Source organism: Harpia harpyja, chromosome W, assembly GCF_026419915.1.
Source record: "Harpia harpyja isolate bHarHar1 chromosome W, bHarHar1 primary haplotype, whole genome shotgun sequence".
Taxonomy (NCBI): Eukaryota; Metazoa; Chordata; class Aves; order Accipitriformes; family Accipitridae; genus Harpia; species Harpia harpyja.
The window spans coordinates 7,588,347-7,608,749 of NC_068968.1; the positions used below are offsets into that span (position 1 = coordinate 7,588,347).

Genomic DNA, 20,403 nt, shown 5'->3' on the forward strand with positions numbered 1-20,403 from the left:
GAGAGGTAGGCAACTGCCCATCGATATGGACCCAGGTTTTGTGCTAATATTCCCAGGGCAATGCCCTGCCTCTCGTGGGAGTAAAGAAGAAACGGCTTACTCACATCTGGGAGTCCTAAGGCCAGGGCTGACATCAAAGCCTTTTTCAGTAGGTCAAAGGCTCGTTCGGTCTCCTTGTTCCACTCAAGGTGTTTCTGCTCAGTGGCTGTCAGCGCATACAGTGGTTTAACAAGCAATCCATAATTATAGATCCACAATCGGCACCACCCCGTCATTCCCAGAAAAGTCCGTAACTCTTTTACTGTCTGAGGTCTCTGAGTTTGGCATATTGCCTCTTTACGGGCCTGTCCCAAAGTTCTTTGTCCCGCACTAATTTCATAGCCCAAATAATTCACTTTGCGTTGCATTACCTGTGCCGCCTTCTTGGATACCCGGTACCCCTGGAGTCCCAGGAAATTCAGCAGACTCACTGTCCATATTATACAATCTTTCTCTGTCTTGGAGGCGATCAGGATATCATCCACATACTGCAACAGCTTTCCCTCCTCAGACGGGGTTTCCCAGGATTCTAAGTCTTTCGCAAGCTGATTGCCCAAAATGGTAAGACTATTCTTAAATCCTTGTGGCAACACCGTCCAAGTGAGCTGGGTCTTTCAACCACTCTTGGGGTTTTCCCATTCAAATGCAAATAATTTTTGGCTGGCTTCATGGAGAGGGAGGCAAAAGAAAGCATCCTTCAAATCTAAAACAGTAAACCAAGTCAATTCAGGTGTTAATACGGTCAACAGGGTATATGGGTTCGCCACTACCGGGTAAAGATCTTCAGTTATTCTTATTCACCGCCCGTAAGTCTTGGACCACCCGATATGACCCATCGGGCTTCCGAACAGGTAATATAGGGGTATTGAATTCAGACTCACACTCTTTTAATAATCCCAACTGCAAAAATTTTTCTATCACCGTCTGGATTCCTTCTCTGTCTTCCTTCTTTAGGGGATATTGTTTAATTCTTACTGGCTTTTGGCCTTCCTTGATCCTAACTTCAACAGGTGGAGCACTTTTCGCTCTTCCGGGTGCATTGGTAGCCCATACCCCTGGGTACACTTGGTTTAAGATGTCCTCGTTAATGCTTCCTTCTAGGGGGAGACTGGTTAAGGTTAGGCTCAATATTTGAATATATTGCTGATCTTTTACCTCCAGAGTAATTTCTCCCTTTTTGAATACAATTTTTGCTCCCAATTGTTCCAACAAGTCCCTTCCCAAAAGTGCCTTTGGGGAGTTGGGCATATATAAAAATTTATGAATGCCCCACTGTTTTCCTAATTTATATTCTAAAGGTTTACAAAAATATGCCTTTTCACTTTGGCCAGTCGCTCCTTTCACCATGACATAATCATTTCCCAGGGGCATCAAAGCTTGGTTCAGAACCGAGTATGTTGCCCCCATATCTACCAAGAATTCTACCTCTTGTTGTGTTTTCCCTAGCTTAATTATAACCAGTGGATCCACTAGGGTAGATTCCCCAGGTTCCCGTCAATCTCCCTTCACATGGGCTACCGTTCTTCCTGTTTGAGCCCTCTGATCCTCCTTCTTGTTCCTTGGGCATTCCTTTTTCCAATGACCGAATTTCTTACACAAAGCGCATTGATCCTTGCCCAGTCAGGGCAAGTCTCGTCTAGGCCCTCTTCCTCTTTCTTCCTGGATAACAGCCATTAATTTCCTTTGCCCCTGCCTATATCCTTCTTCTCTGTTACTAAATACTCTCCATGCTTCATCCAACAATATTTCTAAATTCCTACCCTCTGTAGGGCGTAATTTCTGAAGTTTGCGCCTTATATCCCCTGTAGATTGACCCAAAAACAGGGAGACTAATTGTTGTACTCCTACCTCTGACCCAGGATCCAGCGGTGTGCTGCAGCGCATTACATCCCTCAATCGATCCAGGAATTCAGATGGAGACTCGGAAGGACTCTGTTTGACTGCATGTAAAGCTGACCAATTTATAGTTTTGGGGATTGCCCTCTCCATTCCTTTTGTAATCCAATCCTGATACCCCTGCAATCTTTCCATATGTGCAGATCTATTAACATCCCACTTTGGGTCTTGGAGAGGGAAATATTCTTTAATGTCCCCTCCTGTAATCTTATAATGATCTTCAGCAAGGTTCCCTGCTGTTTTTAAAATCAGCTGTTTCTCTGTCTCAGTCATATATTCCAATAATAGCTGTATATCCTTCCAATCAGGGTTATGCTGTTTTACAATAAATTGGAAATGCTTAGTTACACTTACCGGATCTCTCCTATAATCTTTTGCAACCTTTTTCCATTCCCCTAGGTCAGCAGTAGAAAAGGGTACTTTGATTAACATCGTCCCACCATCCGGCCCCACCATCTCTCGGAGAGGTGCTTGTAAAGCTGTTGAGGTAGTTTTCTTCCTAGTACGGGAAGATACAGGGCTGCCCGGGGGGGTTGGAGTTCTATCCGAGTCTGCATCCTGTTCCTGTGGTTGAGGGGGAGGCTTAAACAAATCAATTAGATCTTGTTCTGGTGCCTGATGGATTTTATTTGTCTTTGTACATCTTTGTCCAATACTACATGCCAAACAGCACCGCCTCAGTTTACCTCTAAACTCCTTGTTGTTTTCTTGCTCAAGTGCAAGCACCATGGGGTCCTGTGGGGGTACCATTCCACAGTCCCTTTGCCACTCCGGATGGTTTCGGAGGGTGAAAAACATGTCTGCATACGAAACCTCATCCCATTTTCCTTCTCTCCTTAAAAACAGCATTAGTTGTAATAGAGTCTTATAATCTATTGACCCATTAAGTGGCCACTTTTAGCATCACCTTCTAACTTATACAACGGCCACCACTGATTGCAATATTTAATAAGGTTCTTTTTACTTTCCGTACCTCCGGTCCCAACAATATCTTTCCAGTGGGCAATTACACAACCTAGAGGACTCTTCCTCAGTATTCCCCCTTGAATGTTTCCCATTTTATAACTTCTCCTTTTAATAAGCTTCCATGCAAATCGTTTCTTACACCTCTTTATAGTCTTCTCCCAGTTTTCCTCCCACACGTCCCGAATTTCCGGGATTAAATTTTTCTTTCCACACACCAATTTCACTATTTCGGCTACCTTTCCAACCACAATCAATCTCAACTGTATACGTAGCCCGTCCCCTCTTATCCCAGGGAGTCCAAACCCAACACTCAGGGCATTCAATATCCCCTCCACAATCTATTTGCAACCTCTGTTTACACCACACACATTCCAGGACATATGAGGGCATACACTCATTTCCTGGATGTAAAAGACACCATTCAAATACCCACATTTATGCGATGCACCATACAGGGACTTTCTTATACCAACACCACAAAATGATATAAGATAATCAAACTCAAACTTACAATTACAACGCTAACATATAAATTCAAGTTCCAAATCATCAGGGAGTCACATTTTGTTCGTCTCCGGCCGTACCCCTTGTGGAGTTACGAAACTGTGGATCAGAACCCCACACATGCTCCGCAGCTGAGCTGCGTCTCTTTTCCTCAAACATTCAATTCACAGTTTTAGACATTTACACATTAACAAGCATATATACACATATAAATCTCAACATAACATTTCCACATACTCACACAAAATCTTTGACATTAAATTTCCAAACATTCACATCATACAATCATCGCTCCAGTTGACAACCTTTCAGCAGCTGCAAAAATGTACCAAGCGCAATTGCGAGGGGGTGCGCTTACCCTTCTCCTGCCTCTTATATACCAGTCATCGACAGGTCCGTCCTGGCTCCCGATACTGGGATGCAGCAGTCACCCCGGATTTGCTCGATCTACCCCCAAGATCGCTGGCGGCCGCTCTATCGGTCAGCAAATCCCCCCCTTGTTACCATACAGGGTACCCTCCTCCCATATGGGGACTACGCTGCACGGCAGACATCTCTGCACAATTTACCAGCTGCCCCGGCCCGTACTTTTACAGGCTCCCTTTGTGAAACATACCGTTTGGTCCACGGCTTCAGGAGGTTGTTGTCTGCTCCCGCGGTGAGCGGCTGGCAGCGGAGGCTCCTCCGAGGAAAGTGCTCGGGGCGTGCCTAGGGGCGTCTGCTCCGCAGTCGGTCCCGCAGCCGAGCAGAGTCTCCTGGCTGGCTCGCCAAACTGACGTGCGGAAACAGACTCCACAATCAGTAAGATTGTAAAGTAGGTATGTTCATTCAGCGCTGGGCAGCACGGGGGGGTAGTCCCACCAAAGTCGTGCGCGCCTGACTCGGCAGTTCGCTTCAAATTTATACAGTCAAGTGTTACATATACATGGAGTTTCGCAATATGCCTATACACAGGCATGATCTATCCCCTCTTCATATTAAAATTAGTTCCAAAAAGTCACAAGGCCGGTCTTGGCTGGTTCTTGGGGTCGACTGCTGCTTCTTATGAGGGACTATCTCCTGCCCCAGCCAGCCTCAACAATGCAAACGTTAAGCATCACTTCTCATCCCCTTGGGCCAACAATGCAAACGTTAAGCATCACTTCTCATCCTCTTGGGCCATGTCTACCTCTATTGAAATGTCTTTAACTTCATTATAAGCTAGATAATTATTAAACAGTTCCTATCTACATCCATATATCTACTATATCTACTAAGGTTCCTTTGGCTCCCCATTTCAGTACAGACAATATTAGGACATCTTTCAGCAGAAAAATCACTCTTATTGGATCAGAATGTAACTTAAGGCTTGGGTAACTTAATACTTGCTTTTTTTGTCATTCCTAGTCATGCCTTATCTTATAATATTTTCTGTCTCGATGTATATAATAACTGCGTATTGGTGGATGGCAACACTGAGACAGTTAACAAGTGAAAACCTTATTATGTATTGAGATAAAGCAAATTTGTAGACATTGGCAGTGAGAATGACCTCTTAAGTAGGAAAATCTCGTTCAAACTTGTAATTTGGGGCAATAATTGGGATGGGGGTATGAAGAGGTATAATTTTATCTTATTCATTTAATAAGGCTTAACAGTGGCTTGTTAGATTAATTTCAAACTTGGTATTAAGTATTAGTCACAAGAGTAATGTGCTGCTGCTTAAATACTGAAGTTGTTACTCAGCTCACCTCTGATTTTTTTTTTATCTAACCATGGAGACTTTTGTGTGCATTCTCACATCATTACAGAGAATATAGCTGATATTTAAATTCTAATTAGTTGATATTTCAGAAGCAATTAATTGCTACTTCGAGAGAAGTACTTATTCTTGTACTTGGAAAGCATACTTTGGAAAATAGACACATCCCCTCAAGAAAAATGGTTTCCTTCGGATACTAAACTGCTTGCAGATTGGAAGATGAAAAGATCCTTCCAAAGTTCTTATAATTAGCATAGGTCAACAATATAAACTGATTAATGGAATCTCTAATGATAACAAGCACAATAAGACAAATCTTTATGAATATGAATCATTGGTGCTGTGATTCTTCAGAAATTAGCAGTTGTACTGTCAACATTGCTTCCCATTTTCTTAGAAGAAAAGATGGGATTTTGAAAGTATAAATATTCAATGAAACTATATAGTAATGTAGGGTGCATAATATCAGATGCATAATGAAGATTCATGATTCCACACAAACCAAGACAGATTGCACAAACAGACTTTCTCTTCATACTGTTAACTCTTTGAAATACTTTTTAGGTAAAGATTATCCTTCTAAAAGTATTTCTGGATAAATAGATATGAGGGCCAAGACCAAAATTAGGGAACTATATGGAGAATTTGGTGCAGGAAGTATTTTTTTGTGGCAATTTATCAAATAAGTTGTAAGGTATGTTATTATAAAAATATCTCTTATGTTGATCTAAAGAGGGTTATTCACGTAAAATAGACTTGTAATTTATTTAGCTCTTCCTATAGATTGTATTTAAGATACTCTTAAAAAAGGCCAAACACTGGTATATTTTTTTTTTGTTGAATAGTTCAAAAATTCAAAAAAACCCACATATATAAAATCACAGAATCTCAGAACGGCTGAGGTTGGAAAGGACCTCTGGAGATCATCTAGTCCAACCCCCTGCTCAAGCAGGGCCACCTAGAGCAGGTTGCCCAGGACCGTGTCCAGATGGCTTTTGAATATCTCTATGGAGGGAGACTCCACAACCTCCCTGGGCATCCTGTTTCAGTGCTCAGTCACCCTCACAGGAAAAAAAGGTGCTTCCCAATGTTCAGATGGAATCTCCTGTGTTTCACTTTGTGCCCACTGCTTCTTGCCCTGTCACTGGGCACCACTGAAAAGAGCCTGGCTCCATCCTCTTTGCACCCTCCTTTCAGGTGTTTATATACATTGATGAGATGCTCCCCTGAGCCTTCTCTTCTCTAGGCTAAACAGTCCCAGCTCTCTCAGCCTTTCCTCATAGGAGAGATGCTCCAGTCCCTTCATCTTCATAGGCCTTCATTGGACCTTCCCCAGTATGTCCATGTCTCTCTTGTACTGGGGAGCCCAAAACTGGACACAGGGCTCCAGGTGTGGCCTGTTTTTCTTTAGGCTACCTTTCAGCATTATATATATGCAGCTCTAAGGTACAGTAGTAGTAGTATAGAAAATCTGAATGAGTAAAAGCTTGTTCAAAAAGTTAAAGTGCATTTGAAATAAATGTTCCATTTCTAAAATAAATGTGGACAGGATCGTAAGGTTTGTTCATTACAATCTGTTTTACGTTTAATAAATCTGTAACAGTCCTTCTGGTTCCCTTCTCCTGTTAGTTGCGTTGCTGAACACAAAAGCTGTGTTATGTGCAGAATGACAGAGCTTATCCCTACTGGAAAGGAGTTATGTTTGGTATCTAAAGAACAATAAGCGTTTGCTGCCTGTCTGATCAATGCTGGATCAAGTCCACATTCCCAAGCTCCCAGTCTCCCACCTACATATGCAGGGGGGTGGAAACATAGCAAAGAGAGGAAGGACAGGTCCTTTACACAAATACGTTGAACTGAGACTTGCCTAATATCCATGTTCAGGCATGTTTATCTTTGTTTTTTTCTGTAATTTCCAAAAAAACCAAAGGGCTTTCAAAGTACTGTGTAGTTTTGGCCAGCCAGCAACTATTCATTGCCAACCAAGATCTTGCTGTTGGCTGGAGCTAAAGAGAATTTTATAGAGGTTTGTCTTATGTAAAAGATACCTCAAATCTAGTTTTTGTCCTCTGGGTTCAAAATGTCTGGCTTCAAATTACTTTTAAATTGAAAGAGTGCAAAGCCAACCTGAAATCTGAGGTCTCATTTCCATGCATGATTCTATAAAAAAATGCAATTGTATCCTGGGCTGCATCAGAAGAAGTGTGGCTAGGAGGTTGAGGGAGGTGATTCTCCCCCTCTACTCTGCACTCATAGACCCCACTTGGAGTATTGTGTTCAGCTCTGGGGCTCCCAACATAAGGAAGACATGGACCTGTTGGAGCGAGTCCAGAGGAGGGCCACAAAGATGATCAGAGGGATGGAACACCTCTCCTAAGAAGACAGGCTGAGAGAGTTGGTGGTGTTCAGCCTGGAGAAGAGAAGGCTCCGGGGAGACCTTATAGCGGCCTTCCAGTACCTAAAGGGGGCCTACAGGAAAGATGGGGAGGGACTCTTTATCAGGGAGTGTAGTGATAGAACAAGGGGTAATGGTTTTAAACTGAAAGAGGGTAGATTTAGATTAGATATTAGGAAGAAATTCTTTACTGTAAGGGTGGTGAGACACTGGAACAGGTTGCCCAGAGAGGTTGTGGATGCCCCATCCCTGGAAGTGTTCAAGGCCAGCTTGGATGGGGCTTTGAGCAACCTGGTCTAGTGGAAGGTATCCATGCCCATAGCAGGGGGATTGGAACTAGATGATCTTTAAAGGTCTCTTCCAAGCCAAACCATTATGTGATCCTTTGATTCCATGATTATACCTTTTACAAATTGTCTTCCTTCTTCTAGAGGAAGGTGCTGTAATTTACAATCTTGGCTGAGCTGAAGGCTCCCAGCACATGGGAATACTTCTCAAACAGAAGAACCTAAAGATAAAAATAATAAACTACTTTTCCAATTGCTCCAGAGAGGCACCTGTATGGGTGTAAGAGCATCTGATGAAATCAGGAGAGAAAACACTGAGCATTTTAGCATACTCTAAAAGTATGATTATATATATTATATAATACAATATACATTATATATAATTAAATACATTATATACTCTAAAGTATATTATTTAGAGATCTTGTGGTTGGGTGCTCACAGATATTTTCTTTTTCAGATCATAAACCCGATCTTGGACTGAATAGGTGGGTATGGTGATTCATCTCTACTTAGGAACTTTCTCCCCAAGGCAGGGTTGCTAATGTGGATATAAAGGATATATTTGCAGTACCCTGTTGAAAAAATATTTCTGCCACAGTATTTGAAAATCATGTTGTGGTAGCAGTTTGTTTTGTTGTTTGTTTTTTTTTTTTTCAAAGAGGTACTAAAAGTACACTCTCAAAGTTATTGCTTCAACATTTTTTTGTCTATTGGAGGTAGAGATATTTTTCAGGAAGGGCAAGTTTGACCTGAAAATAATGTCTCTGTATAGAGGTGTGTCATTGTCATTGAAGAATATTGGATACAGCATACTGATCACAAAAGACAATGTTTATACCTCCACAGAGACTTCTGGAAGAATTAGAACATTTAGATTTTACTGTATCAACCTAAATGACAATCTTTCGTAAAATACAGATAATGTCGGGAACAACTTGATTTTCCATTTCAGTAAATAAAGCCATACCCATGAAAACTGCACAAAGTCACTTGGAGGACTTGCTGTTCTTAGAGGAGCACGTTCTGGGATGGACTTCTTTTTCAGTAGTTTTTATCAGCCACTGATATACTGTTTCTTGCAAGTATCATTCTCAATGTGGATGCACCAGCCATCTTATTTTCAGTTGTAGCCCACTGTCACGACCCAGACTGGACAGACCAGGGAGTCATGTTTAATTTGAAATTCCCTCGGGCCAAATTAAGGTGAAACAACACCAAATGATCAGTTAAAGATTTTATTCATGACAGAAGCAAACTGAACTGGGGAGGCGTGGTAGTAGGTGGCAGGGTTTCTCACAACAGGAATTGGCGTAAGACTACTTCTGTAAACTGTGTAACCATATACATCAATTCAGGGAATAAGGAGATCCCTCCCGTCGAGTCACAAGGTTCAGAGCAGACCCCCTTGCTTTCCAGACTCCTCCTCAGAGAAGGGTCTAGGGGCGTCTGGATCCACTCTTTAGTTCCAGACTTGGTCAACGGTTTATGTCTTGAAACGGATGAGGTGTAGGGATTGTGGAAAAGGGAAAGAGAGAGAGAAGAAGACAGAGAGAAAAAAAGAAGAGAGAAAGATTTCACCGGTCCTGGGTCCAGCATGGGTCCAGTCAGCCGAGGGGTCCAGTTCCGGTGGGCTTGTGCACCTGGGGCTTCAGTTTGTGTCTTTTATCATCCTTGCCCCTCCTGAGGGCGGGCACCGGAACTCCGTCTGGTTAATGAGCAGTTTGTGAGCCTTTGGGCTTGGGGGTTGTTTGTGGAGTAACTTCTCCTTCCTTGCAGACATGGCCATTGTTTGATCTTTGTATCAGAACAGCTTATCAGAACAGGGAGCTGCGCACCCTCCAGCACTCCCTCCCCCTCCTGTTGCTGATGTCTGAGCTGGTGGGCTTTTCACCTTGGTTCCTTGCTGTGCAGGGTTTGTCTTTAAGCAGAACTTGCCCCACCACAATGTTTGAGACATTAACTCTTTCAGTCTCTCACACCCACTGCTTCATTAGCCTCTCAGACAAATTCTGGTAATGGTAGTGTTTTAAAACCCTTGAAATCATTGCCCTGGGGAATACAGTCTAATGTTTCAAGCAATTATTAATCATCATGTGAGCTGCTGGATAAAATACTTTTTTGTATCTTCATTTTCTGAACCTTTTTGTAAAATGTTGGAAACCTGGTCTTTTCCAGTGAAGCAGCTTTCAAATCACACAGACTGTTGTTGAGGGCACATCTTATTCTCTGTTTCCAAATAAGTTAAATTTCCACCTTAAACTAGTGTCCTCATACTTTTTGGCTATAAATCTTCTGTGTGATAGGAAAACAGTTATATACATTATATTTTATCCTAGTTCCTTTAAAAAGTGGGTTTTTTCTGTTTTCTAAAAATAAAAAGGAAGTTTTTTGATTTCACAGAGGTGACGACATCATCCTTTAAAAACAGTTGGTATCTCTATTTCCATAGAATGAAACTAAGTGGGAGTTCATTTTTTTGTTTGTTTTATGTTATATGGGAAGACATAGGAAGTTACAAAATTGTGATTTGTAGACTGGTGAAGCCAGCCAGATCTTCTAGGAAAAAACATGACATGATGGTAAAATCTTTAGACTTTTCTGTGCTCTTGCTGCTGTTCACGTAGATCTGAATATATAAAAGTGGATATGTATGCCTGGTGTAAAACTCTGTAATTGAGAGGAAAATAAAATCTCTAGAGATGAGAGGTTGGAAAATATGACTCAACAGCATTAGTTTTCAATTTCCTCCACTTTGCAGAAGCTCTTCTGAAATTCATTTACAGTAAATATTTTTATTCCTCCCTTTTCATTTTTTTCTTTTTGCCTTCCAGTATTTAAGGACTACTGGCAAGCCAACCAAATGGCACTGATTCAGTGTTCACCTTAGATAAGATGACCTTAGTTTATCAGTATTGAATACTTTTGCACCGGAGTAGCACAGACCTGCAGAAGTTATAGACAGTTTATGCAAAGGAAAGGTACATGATGATAGTTTTTAATTGACTCAAGAAATATCATTAGTAGCCATCACAGTCTGAACAATTTAAAGCCAGTTTCTGTTTCCATTTAAAATTAGTTGCCTGTTGCACAAATATCTTATTGTTTTCTAAACTATGTACAGTCTTAAAAGTTAATTGTATGCTTGGGATCTAGTCTGACTTGAAGAACAGCTGATGTAAATCATTGCCTAAGTTATGTACCAGAATATTGAGCTTGTCACCCAATTGGTAGAAAGTGTTAACTCCTCCCACATATCTCAAAATTGAGTTATATTTATTCCATCTGCTGCTGCTGTAAGAGTGAAGGGTATGCTTTGAGATGTATAAATGACTGCTCCCAATCTATTTGTTACATAGGACAGCTCCATTAGGAATCTCAGAATGTCTTCCCAACTAAAGAAGGAAGACATGTAGGACTGACTAATCCCTTAATTTCAGTTGTGAGGGGATTGAAGTATAGAATCATAGAATCAAAGAATCATAGAATCAAAGAATCATAGAATTGTAGAATAGAGAAGGGACCTCGAAAGATCATCTGGTCAACCTTTTGTGGGAAAGGGAGACTAGATGAGATTATCTAGCACCGTCTCCAATTGCATCTTGAAAACTTCCAGCAATGGGGACTCTACCATATCCCTGGGGAGGTTGTTCCAGTGATTGATTGTTCTCACTGTAAAAAATTTCCTTCTTATGTCAAGATGAAATGTCTCCCGGTGCAACTTGTACCCATTGCCCCTTGTCTTGTCCATGGGGCTCCTTGTGAAGAGAGAGCCTCCGTCCTCTTTGTAGCCGCCCTTTAAGTACTGGAATACTGTGAGGAGGTCCCCCACGAGCCTTCTCTTCTCCAGGGAGAAAAGACCTAACTCCTCCACTCTTTCCTCATAGGGCAGGTTCTCCAGCCCTTTGATCGTCTTTGTGGCCCTCCTTTGGACCTTCTTCAGTCTGTCCATATCTTTCTTGAATTGTGGGGACCAGAAATGGACACGATACTCCAGGTGCGGCCTGACAAGTGCTGAGTAGAGTGGGATGATCATACCTCTATCTCTGCTAGTAATGCCCCTGCGGATGCAACCCAGGATCCGATTTGCCTTTGTTGCTGCAGCGGTGCACTGCTGACTCATGTTCAGCTTGTTGTCCACCAAGACACCCAGGTCCCTTTCAGCAATGCTGCTCCCCAGCCACACAGAGCCTCACCTGTACTGGGCTCTTTGGTTATGTCGTCCCAGGTGTAGGACTTCACACTTGTCTTTGTTAAACTTCATCCAGCTACGTCATTAAAGACAGAGGCAAAGAAGGTATTGAGAACCTCTGCCTTGTCAACATTATTAGTAACTAGTTTCCCCGCCCTATTTAGTAATGGGCCTATGTCTTCCCTGTGCTTTTGCTTACTGCTCACATAACTGAAGAACCCTTTCTTGTTGTTCTTGACATCTCTGGCCAATTTCAGTTCTAGCTGAGCCTTAGCCTTCCTGGCTGCATCTCTGTATGCCCTAACAAGGTTCTTGCAGTCCTCGATGGCTATTTGGCCACCTTTCCAAAGCCAGTATACTTCTTTTTTTGCTTTTAAGCTGTCCTGGTTTCAGCTGGGATAGAGTTAATTGTCTTCCTAGTACCTGGTATAGTGCTATGTTTGGAGTTTGGTACGAGAAGAATGTTGATAACACACTGATGTTTTCAGTTGTTGCTAAGTAATGTTTAGTCTAAAGTCAAGGATTTTTCAGCTTCTCATGCCCAGCCAGCGAGAAAGCTGAAGGGGCACAAGAAGTTGGGAGGGGACACAGCCAGGGCAACTGATCCAAAGTGGCCAATGAGGTATTCCATACCATGTGACGTCACATCTAGTATATAAACTGGGGGGAGTGGGGGTGGGGGAATCGCCACTCAGGGACTAACTGGGCGTCAGTTGGCAGGTGGTGAGGAATTGCATTGTGCATCATTTGTATATTCCAATCTTTTTATTATTACTGTTGTCATTTTATTAGTGTTATGATTATCATTATTAGTTTCTTCTTTTTATATTCTATTAAACTGTTCTTATCTCAACCCACGAGTTTTACTTCTTTTCCCGATTCTCTCCCCCATCCCACTGGGTGAGGGGGAAGTGAGTGAGCAGCTGCATGGTGCTTAGCTGCTGGCTGGGGTTAAACCACGACATAAGCACACCCATAAGGTCATTGTTACTCCAGGGTGGTCTTTTGTTCTGCCTTCTTCCTTTCCCTTTGTAGGGGATGGACTGTTCTTGTGCTTCCAGGAGGCTGTTCTTGAATAACTCCCAGCCCTCACATGCTCCTTTGCCCTCCATGGATGCTTCCCATGGAATCCCTCGCAGCTGGGCTCTGAGCATATTGAAGTTCCCTTCTAAAATCCAGGGTCTTTGTCCTACTACTGGTCTTTAGTGTGCTCAGCAGGATCTTAAACTCCACAATGTTGTGATCACTGTATCCAAGGCTACCATTGGTAGTTACGTTGTCAAGTAAGTCGTCTTGGTTTGCGAGCAGCAAATGTAGCAATGTGCTGTTCCTAGTCAGCATGTTCAGCATCTGTAGCAGGAAGCAGTCCTCAATGCATTCCAGGAACCTGATGGACAACTTGTGCACCACTGTGTTGTTTTCCCAACAAATGTCCAGGTAATTGAAGTCACCCATGAGGAACAGGTTCTGTCGGCCTGAGACTTCCTTGAGTGGCCAAAGTAAGGTTTTGTTGGCCTTACCACCCTGATTGGGAGATCGGTAACAGATACCTATCATAAGATCCGCCTTGGTGATGATGTCTCCAATCTTGATCCAAAGGCATTCACTAGAGCTTTCGTGGTCTCCATAGCTGACCTCCATACACTCAAAATTCTCCTTTACATAAAGTGCAACTCCACCTCCTCTTCTTCCCTTCCTGTCTTTCCAAAAGAGCTTGTATTGCCATCCATTGCGCTCTTCCAGTCATGTGAGTATTCCCACCAAGTTTTGTGATTCCTATGACATCATAACTCTCAGAATGGGCATGGAGCTTTGGTTGCTCCTGTTTGTTGCCCAGACTACATACATTCGTATACGTGCACTTGAGGTGGATGGACTTAGGGTTCTTGCCTTTGGAGAGGGTTCGGGAGCATTCCTCGCTACTCTGGTAGATGTACTCACCTACCCTGTTGCTTAGGGATATACAGGTGTCACAGCTGTGGATCCCACCTCCCATGTTCCTTAGTTTATAGCATGATTCACTAAGTCAGTCAATCTGCTAGTGAAGATTCTCCTGCCTCTTCCAGATAGGTGGATCCCATTTCTCTCCAATAGGCTGTATTCATCAAAGAATGTCTCGTGATCATGTAAACCAAAGCCCTGGTGATGACTCCAGCCACAAAGCCAGGTATTGATCTGCATGATGCATCAACTTCTGCCTGCACCCCTATCCCTGACTGGCAAGACAGAGGAGAAGATCAGTTGGGCACCTGTCCCTTTCACTTGGGCCCCCAGGGCTCTGAAGTCCTGCTTGATCTTGCCCAGATTTTGCTTTACTGTGTCATTGGTGCCCACATGGAAAAGAAGTAGGGGATAGTAGTCTGACAGGTCAGTGCCATGTGGCATAGTAAATAGGACTGTTGATAGAGGGTTATCCAGTCATTCCCCCTTTAAGTCAGGAGAATATTGTTCTGTCTTCCTTGTATCTAATGTAAGGTCTTTCCTTTCAGGGTATGAAAGAATACAGTAGGAGACCAGCTGTTCATAATAGCATAATCTTTTCTTCTTTCTCTTTCTCTGTCTCTCTCAATTTCCAAGCGAATTTTCCTAGTTTGGTCATGAGCTAAATCTTATTGAAGCATCAATAAGTAGAGTTAATGGCTGACTGCGCAGCCCATGTGCTGTGACTACAGCTTGTTAGGCCCACCTTTTTGCTCTCAGTGCTTTTTTTCCTCTGCAGTCTGTCTGTATCTACATGTTGGCTCTTCTCTTATGTTACATTGCAATCATCTTGCAGTAGAGAACTGCTGAAGTTATGGAAGTATGGATGAGTCACTATCCCTGGAGGTATTTAAAAGACATGCAGATGTGGTGCTTAGGGACATGGTTTAGTGGTGGACTTTGCAGTGTCAGGTTAACGGTTGGACTCGATGATCTTAAAGGTCTTTTCCAACCTAAATGATTCCATGATTCTATGATTCCATGATGTGCACAGTACCCAGCACTAGGGAACACCAGGTGTTGGTTCCATGAGGCATATTATCATTATAAAATTTGATAACAATTCCAGTTGAGTTTCCTTAACAGCTGTGCAGCTATTAATATGAAAACAGGAGCTAGTTCTGAGTTTTAACACACATTGTGTTTGTTTATTCAGGGATTTTCATCCCAAATCAGCCTTAGGATCTGCAGGTCTGAAGATCTATGTCTCCTGTAACTTTTCCCCCACCTAGTTTTCTCCAAACATTTGATAAGGAGGAAACATAATTCTTTGAAGTATTTGGAGAAAAATCTGTTTCATTGTTTCTATGACACGGTCCTTCCCATAACTACTTCTGTGGGAATGCATGATCTAATCTGTTAACTGATTCAAGGGAACATATTTTTTTTTAGGTAGTTGCGTTAATTTGTGTTTGCCATTAACATCATTTTTTGGTCATATTCTTGTTAATTCTCTTTGAACTATGCTCTGTTATTCTTTCTTCATTCAAACACACACAGAGTTCAAGTTTCAAGAGTCAATTTATAGCAGCTTTCAAAACTACCATTTAGTAGGAGATCTGTTGTAGTTTTACAAAATAAAAATACATTGTTGATACCTGTTTTAAGTAGATCTATTGTGAGTGTGAAATAAAGGCCTCTATTAAGATTTTCTATTGTGATCGCTCTATTAAGAGAAGTGAAGTTGCTTCTGTTTAAAGCATTGAGTTTGATCTTGGCTTTGATCTAAAGCTTTTGATCTTGAAAGAATGTTATGGCAGTAAAACAAAAAGGTTAGGAGAGGGTTTTTTTAAGTGATAAAGTTAAAGGGATACCACTAAGATTTAGTAGGCACTAATTGGACCTACCTTTATTTACTTATATCTGTTTGTGAAGTACATCTAATTCTATATGGAGGAGGCTTTGCTCAGACACATGCTTTGATGAGCCTTTTTCTTTTACAAGAGCAGAGATTTTCTTTAGAAGCTTTCAGGGAATTTTCACATATAGCACAGAGCAGAAATTATGTTTAAAAAACTGAAAATACCTTACCAGCATCATTTTAATTAGGCCAGATGGGATGCAATCTGCTTTTTTTATTGTCTCTTTTATTAAATGCTAAACACTGTAAAAGCACTTAATAAAATCCTAACTTAAGAATTTCTAGTATTCAAATTTTCCATGGCTGATATTACTTGCATCTCTCCCATCATAGTGGAGTTTTAATAACCTGTTCAAAGAGAAGCATCTGTTGAAATCCCATTCCTAAATTTAATCACCTGCTTGCAAATTCTCAATAAAGCATTTAAATTGAGGCCTAGGTAATGACCTTGCTGTGCTATAATATGAATAAAAAGCTGGTTTGGTTCTTGCTTTTAAAATGCATTTCAAAATCTCCAAGATAATTGATTTGACAGTTGGATTCCTTGGGTGTTAAGAACATACTGGGGAAAATCTTTAAGCACTTAATGGTGATGTTATTTTCTCTTTTGAACTAAACTCATTAGGCCATTTTCTGTATATAAAGAACAGTGAGTGAGAACTTTAATACTAGACACAGGAAAGTACATGTCTCAAAATTAGACTACAAACCTGTGACGATTGTTTGTGTGGGGAGATTAGAAGAAGTGCTGTCCCTTAGGCTAGCGGGGATGGAAGGAACCCGGCTCAGCAGCAGTACAGGAAGCAGCTGCGGGGAATACTCCCATCGGACAACACTGGGGGATGGAGGTTCCCCTGCAGTTCGGGCTCAGAAATCCGGGCACAGCCCCAAGTAAGTGCTGTACTGTATCTATGGCCTAGGCTTGCTGCTGAGGGTTGCTAGCAGTTGCCTCGCTGGCAGTATTTTACGCAAGGTGGAGGGGACGGGCGCAGAAACCCCGGCGAGGCAGTTCCAGGACTTGCATGTGAGAAGAAACGGGAGCAGACTGGCTCCTACATCTTTAAGACAGACTCCTTCTCTCCACTAGGGGGTTGGAGCATGGGTGTGGGGGATTTTGTGGAAGTGTTTCCTACTGAGGGCTGTGGCGGGTTGGGGTATGGTGTGGTGTGGTTTTATTTCTGGGTGATGCTGCGGCACAGTTGCATTGGGGTCTCTGCAGTGTGTCCCGCCCCACCAAGTGAAACGACTCTGCAAGCGAGCCCGCCTTAATGTGTGCTTTCTTCCTCGTGTAGCTTTTGCTGCAGGAGGGTGAGTCTTGGAAGGTGTGTCAGCTCATCCAGCGAGCGGCGAGGTGAGGAGAAACCCTTTTTTTCATAGTTGTTACATGCTTTCTCCCCACCGTTTTTTCCCCTCCCCCTGTGTCCTTCTGTCCTTCCTCCCTTGCAAATCTCCTCTTTGAGTTTTCCATCTGACTCACCTGCTTTTGCTTTAAACATAATAATTAATTGCTTTAATGTTAGGAATATAAATATTTTTGTGGGAAACAACCAAATGTTATTACCTTATTAAATAATAACTATCCCATTACCTAAAATTGATAGTGGTAGTCAAAAAGAACAGTTGAGTTAATGACTGGGAGTAAACTTCTTACTTGAAATAGAAGGTGTAAGGTATAGAGTGCAGAGATTTTTTTCTCCAGGATTTTTGCAAACCGCTTTCTATTTAGCAAAGTGGTCTGACATGAAACGTATTTTCTTTATGCTAAAAAAAAAAAAAATCTTAAGCTCGGAGCTTGTAAGATTGCTTTACTAAAGAAGAGAAAGGAAAATAATGCTGCATAAAATGAACACCACCACCTCACACTGATCATGCACAAATGACTAACCAGATTACTGAAGACCATGTCAGTCTGGACTGGAAAAGTGTTTTCCTATTTCCAATGAAGTAATGGAAAAATATGTCTTGAGTCTGTTTATAGTTTCTTACTAATGCAGAGCAGCTGCACTCAAGTCACATCTTCCTTTAAAAAAAAAAAAAGCACACTATGGTTTTGAACTCCAGGTCGCAACAAACCAGAGGATCAGAAAAAGTGGTGAAAAGAAAGCAGGATGAAGTCAGTTTCTGAAAGGTAAGGGTTAATAACATGCATTTGTGTAACAGAGGGCAGCACAACATAAATGCTTTTAGATGATGCCCTTTTAAATGCTAAAGACATTTTTTAGCTTCTTTGACAAGGTGATAGTAAAAGTTACTGATAAAGTTTCAGTGTGTCATATATTTGCTATGGAAAGAACTACATAATCTTTTAAGATGTCTGTAACTTAGGAGAGAAAAATTCGCTATATTTGTGTTTATCATGAACATTCTGAGGAAGAAAGATGAGAGTGATTTCATCAGAAAAAGCAATAGTACTTGAGAGCTTTTGACAACATCTGCATGGATATTGGCAATCTTTCACATACTTAATTGAGAAACATTTGGCTTTTGTGGGTGTTGGGACAACAATAGGTATGTACATAGAAATAAATGTTCTGACTATACTGTTAACACTATTTAGAGGGTGAGTTTGAAAGTCTTCCATTTGCTGTGTAAGGCAATTAATGAAAATGTGTCTTGATGAACCATTTAAAAATGACGACAGGATTTTAAAAATTGAATACAGTTTAACTCAAAATATTTTTAAACTACTGATTTTAGATTTAGCTATTCTTAAACATGCATTCTGTAATGTTGGCCATTTAAATCACAATGTGGCAAGCTAAGTAACTAACTGACACTTGTATTAAATTGCTGTTTTCTGTCTTCTGAAGAAAAAAAATTGTCTCTAACATCTGTCAAAAAATGAATAAAGATGCATTACCAGAACTATGATTTTTTTTTCATTTATTTTTTGGCTTCTTTTGGTTTTACAAACAAGTGGGGTTTTTTTTCTTTAAATAATTTTTACATTTAAAGGCTCAAAATAGCAGTTTTGCTGTTTTGACAGTGCTTCTAGAACATATGATGAATCACTGCTGTTTCTGTAGCCCAATTCTTGCTGATACCATGGCTGCCAACTCCTGGGATGTGTTGCCTTAGTATGGCTGTTGCAGTATTTGACAAATGTCTACAATGTGCATTGTTGTGTGTGGGTGGTTTACCAGCTCCATGGTGAACTTAAAAAAAAAAAAAAATCAAAACAAAACCCAAATTGCAAATAACTACTTTTTTACCTAAATGGTGTATCCTGGTTATAAAATAAAAGATGTTCTGTATTGTCATAGTTTTAGAAAGATGTGATCTCAACAGACATAGCAATAAACTGTTGCACCTAATAATTCATTTTTTGTTTATATTTCTGTATGTGAATATAAAACATGTATGTTTAGCATTTGTATTTAGGACCATTTTGTGCTAAGAGGATGAAGAATTTTTTTAATTTGAAAAAAAAGTATCATCATGGGAATTTGCTTGAGCAAAATGCATTTAAGGTACAAATAGCCCTCATGTAAGTTATAGTTTGCTTACAGTTTGAAGTATTTTTAAATTGTGCAAAGTAGGTCTACTGCTACATCTTCAACAGTAGGCTTAAAGGTACCTTATACTGCTATATCTTCTTCATCTCTTTTTATATGAGAAAAATTCCCTAGTGTGAACCCCTTTGTACTGATAAAATTCCATTTGCATTAGAGAAGTTGTTCTGCTCCTACTGTTCCAAGGTTTGTGAAATAGAACTCTAGCATATAGATTTTTAGCTGTGTCCATATTGGCTTGTAGCAAGAATGGCATCATACAGCAGTTTAAGTACTTCTGGGATAAACAAGAGAAAAAGAAAGGGGGAAAAAAAACAAACCAACAAAAAAACCCCAAAACCCCACACCACATAATGAAAAAGGAAGATACCCTTGAAAAAGGTAGCAGAGGTACAGATAAAATCATGGAGTGAGAAGAGGGACATGAGAAGTAGAGCAATAAGTAAATGGAAAAGTCGGGGAGTTGATACCAGGTCATACCACAAATGTAATTAAAATACAGCTACTGATATATTTTGTCACAACTAGAAAACTGAACTATGTGTTGATCTTGCTTATCCTTCCAGAACATGCACTAACTTATTAAATGTAGCTTCTCAACTTCTCTGTTCCTGTGCTGTCTCATTTTTGCTCTATCATTTTTTTTTTATGGTAGGAAATCCTATTTCTAATACAAGATGGATGACTTTGCTATACTGAGATGCTGCCAAATCAAAGCAACTGCTTCTGTATCCAAGTATGAAATCTAGGACAGATTATTTCTGTATGGAATACATGAAACAGAATTGTGGAGGAAAGGTTGCTGACAACTTCTGGGGAATTGCTTCTTGAAAAAAGTTGCATTCTGAACAGTTAGGCTTTTAGGAGCTGGCTTTACATATGTGTATATGTATTTAAAGAACATTTGATGATACCATGTGTTGGCTAAGAACTGTGTAACTGGTAGCGTTAACTGTGCTCAAGGGGCATGTGAACCAGTGGGGAAGCTTGTGTGGTGCTGCTCTCCACTGTGGACCTGCACAGAATGGAT

General features: G+C 41.0%; 2 protein-coding genes across 2 annotated transcripts in view; one reads left to right on the forward strand and one right to left on the reverse strand.

Annotated features, from left to right (window-relative positions):
• The window catches only part of LOC128136037 (uncharacterized), a 130,290-nt gene extending 116,629 nt beyond the window's left edge, over positions 1–13,661 (reverse strand). The window contains exons 1-2 of the mRNA XM_052775129.1: positions 13,114–13,661; positions 12,025–12,096 (exon numbers count right to left, since the gene is read on the reverse strand). Coding sequence (XP_052631089.1) covers positions 12,025–12,096; positions 13,114–13,661 — 620 coding nt within the window. The remainder of the gene's footprint in view (positions 1–12,024; positions 12,097–13,113) is intronic.
• The window catches only part of LOC128136077 (small conductance calcium-activated potassium channel protein 2-like), a 367,528-nt gene that overhangs the window by 150,248 nt on the left and 196,877 nt on the right, over positions 1–20,403 (forward strand). The window lies entirely within an intron of this gene.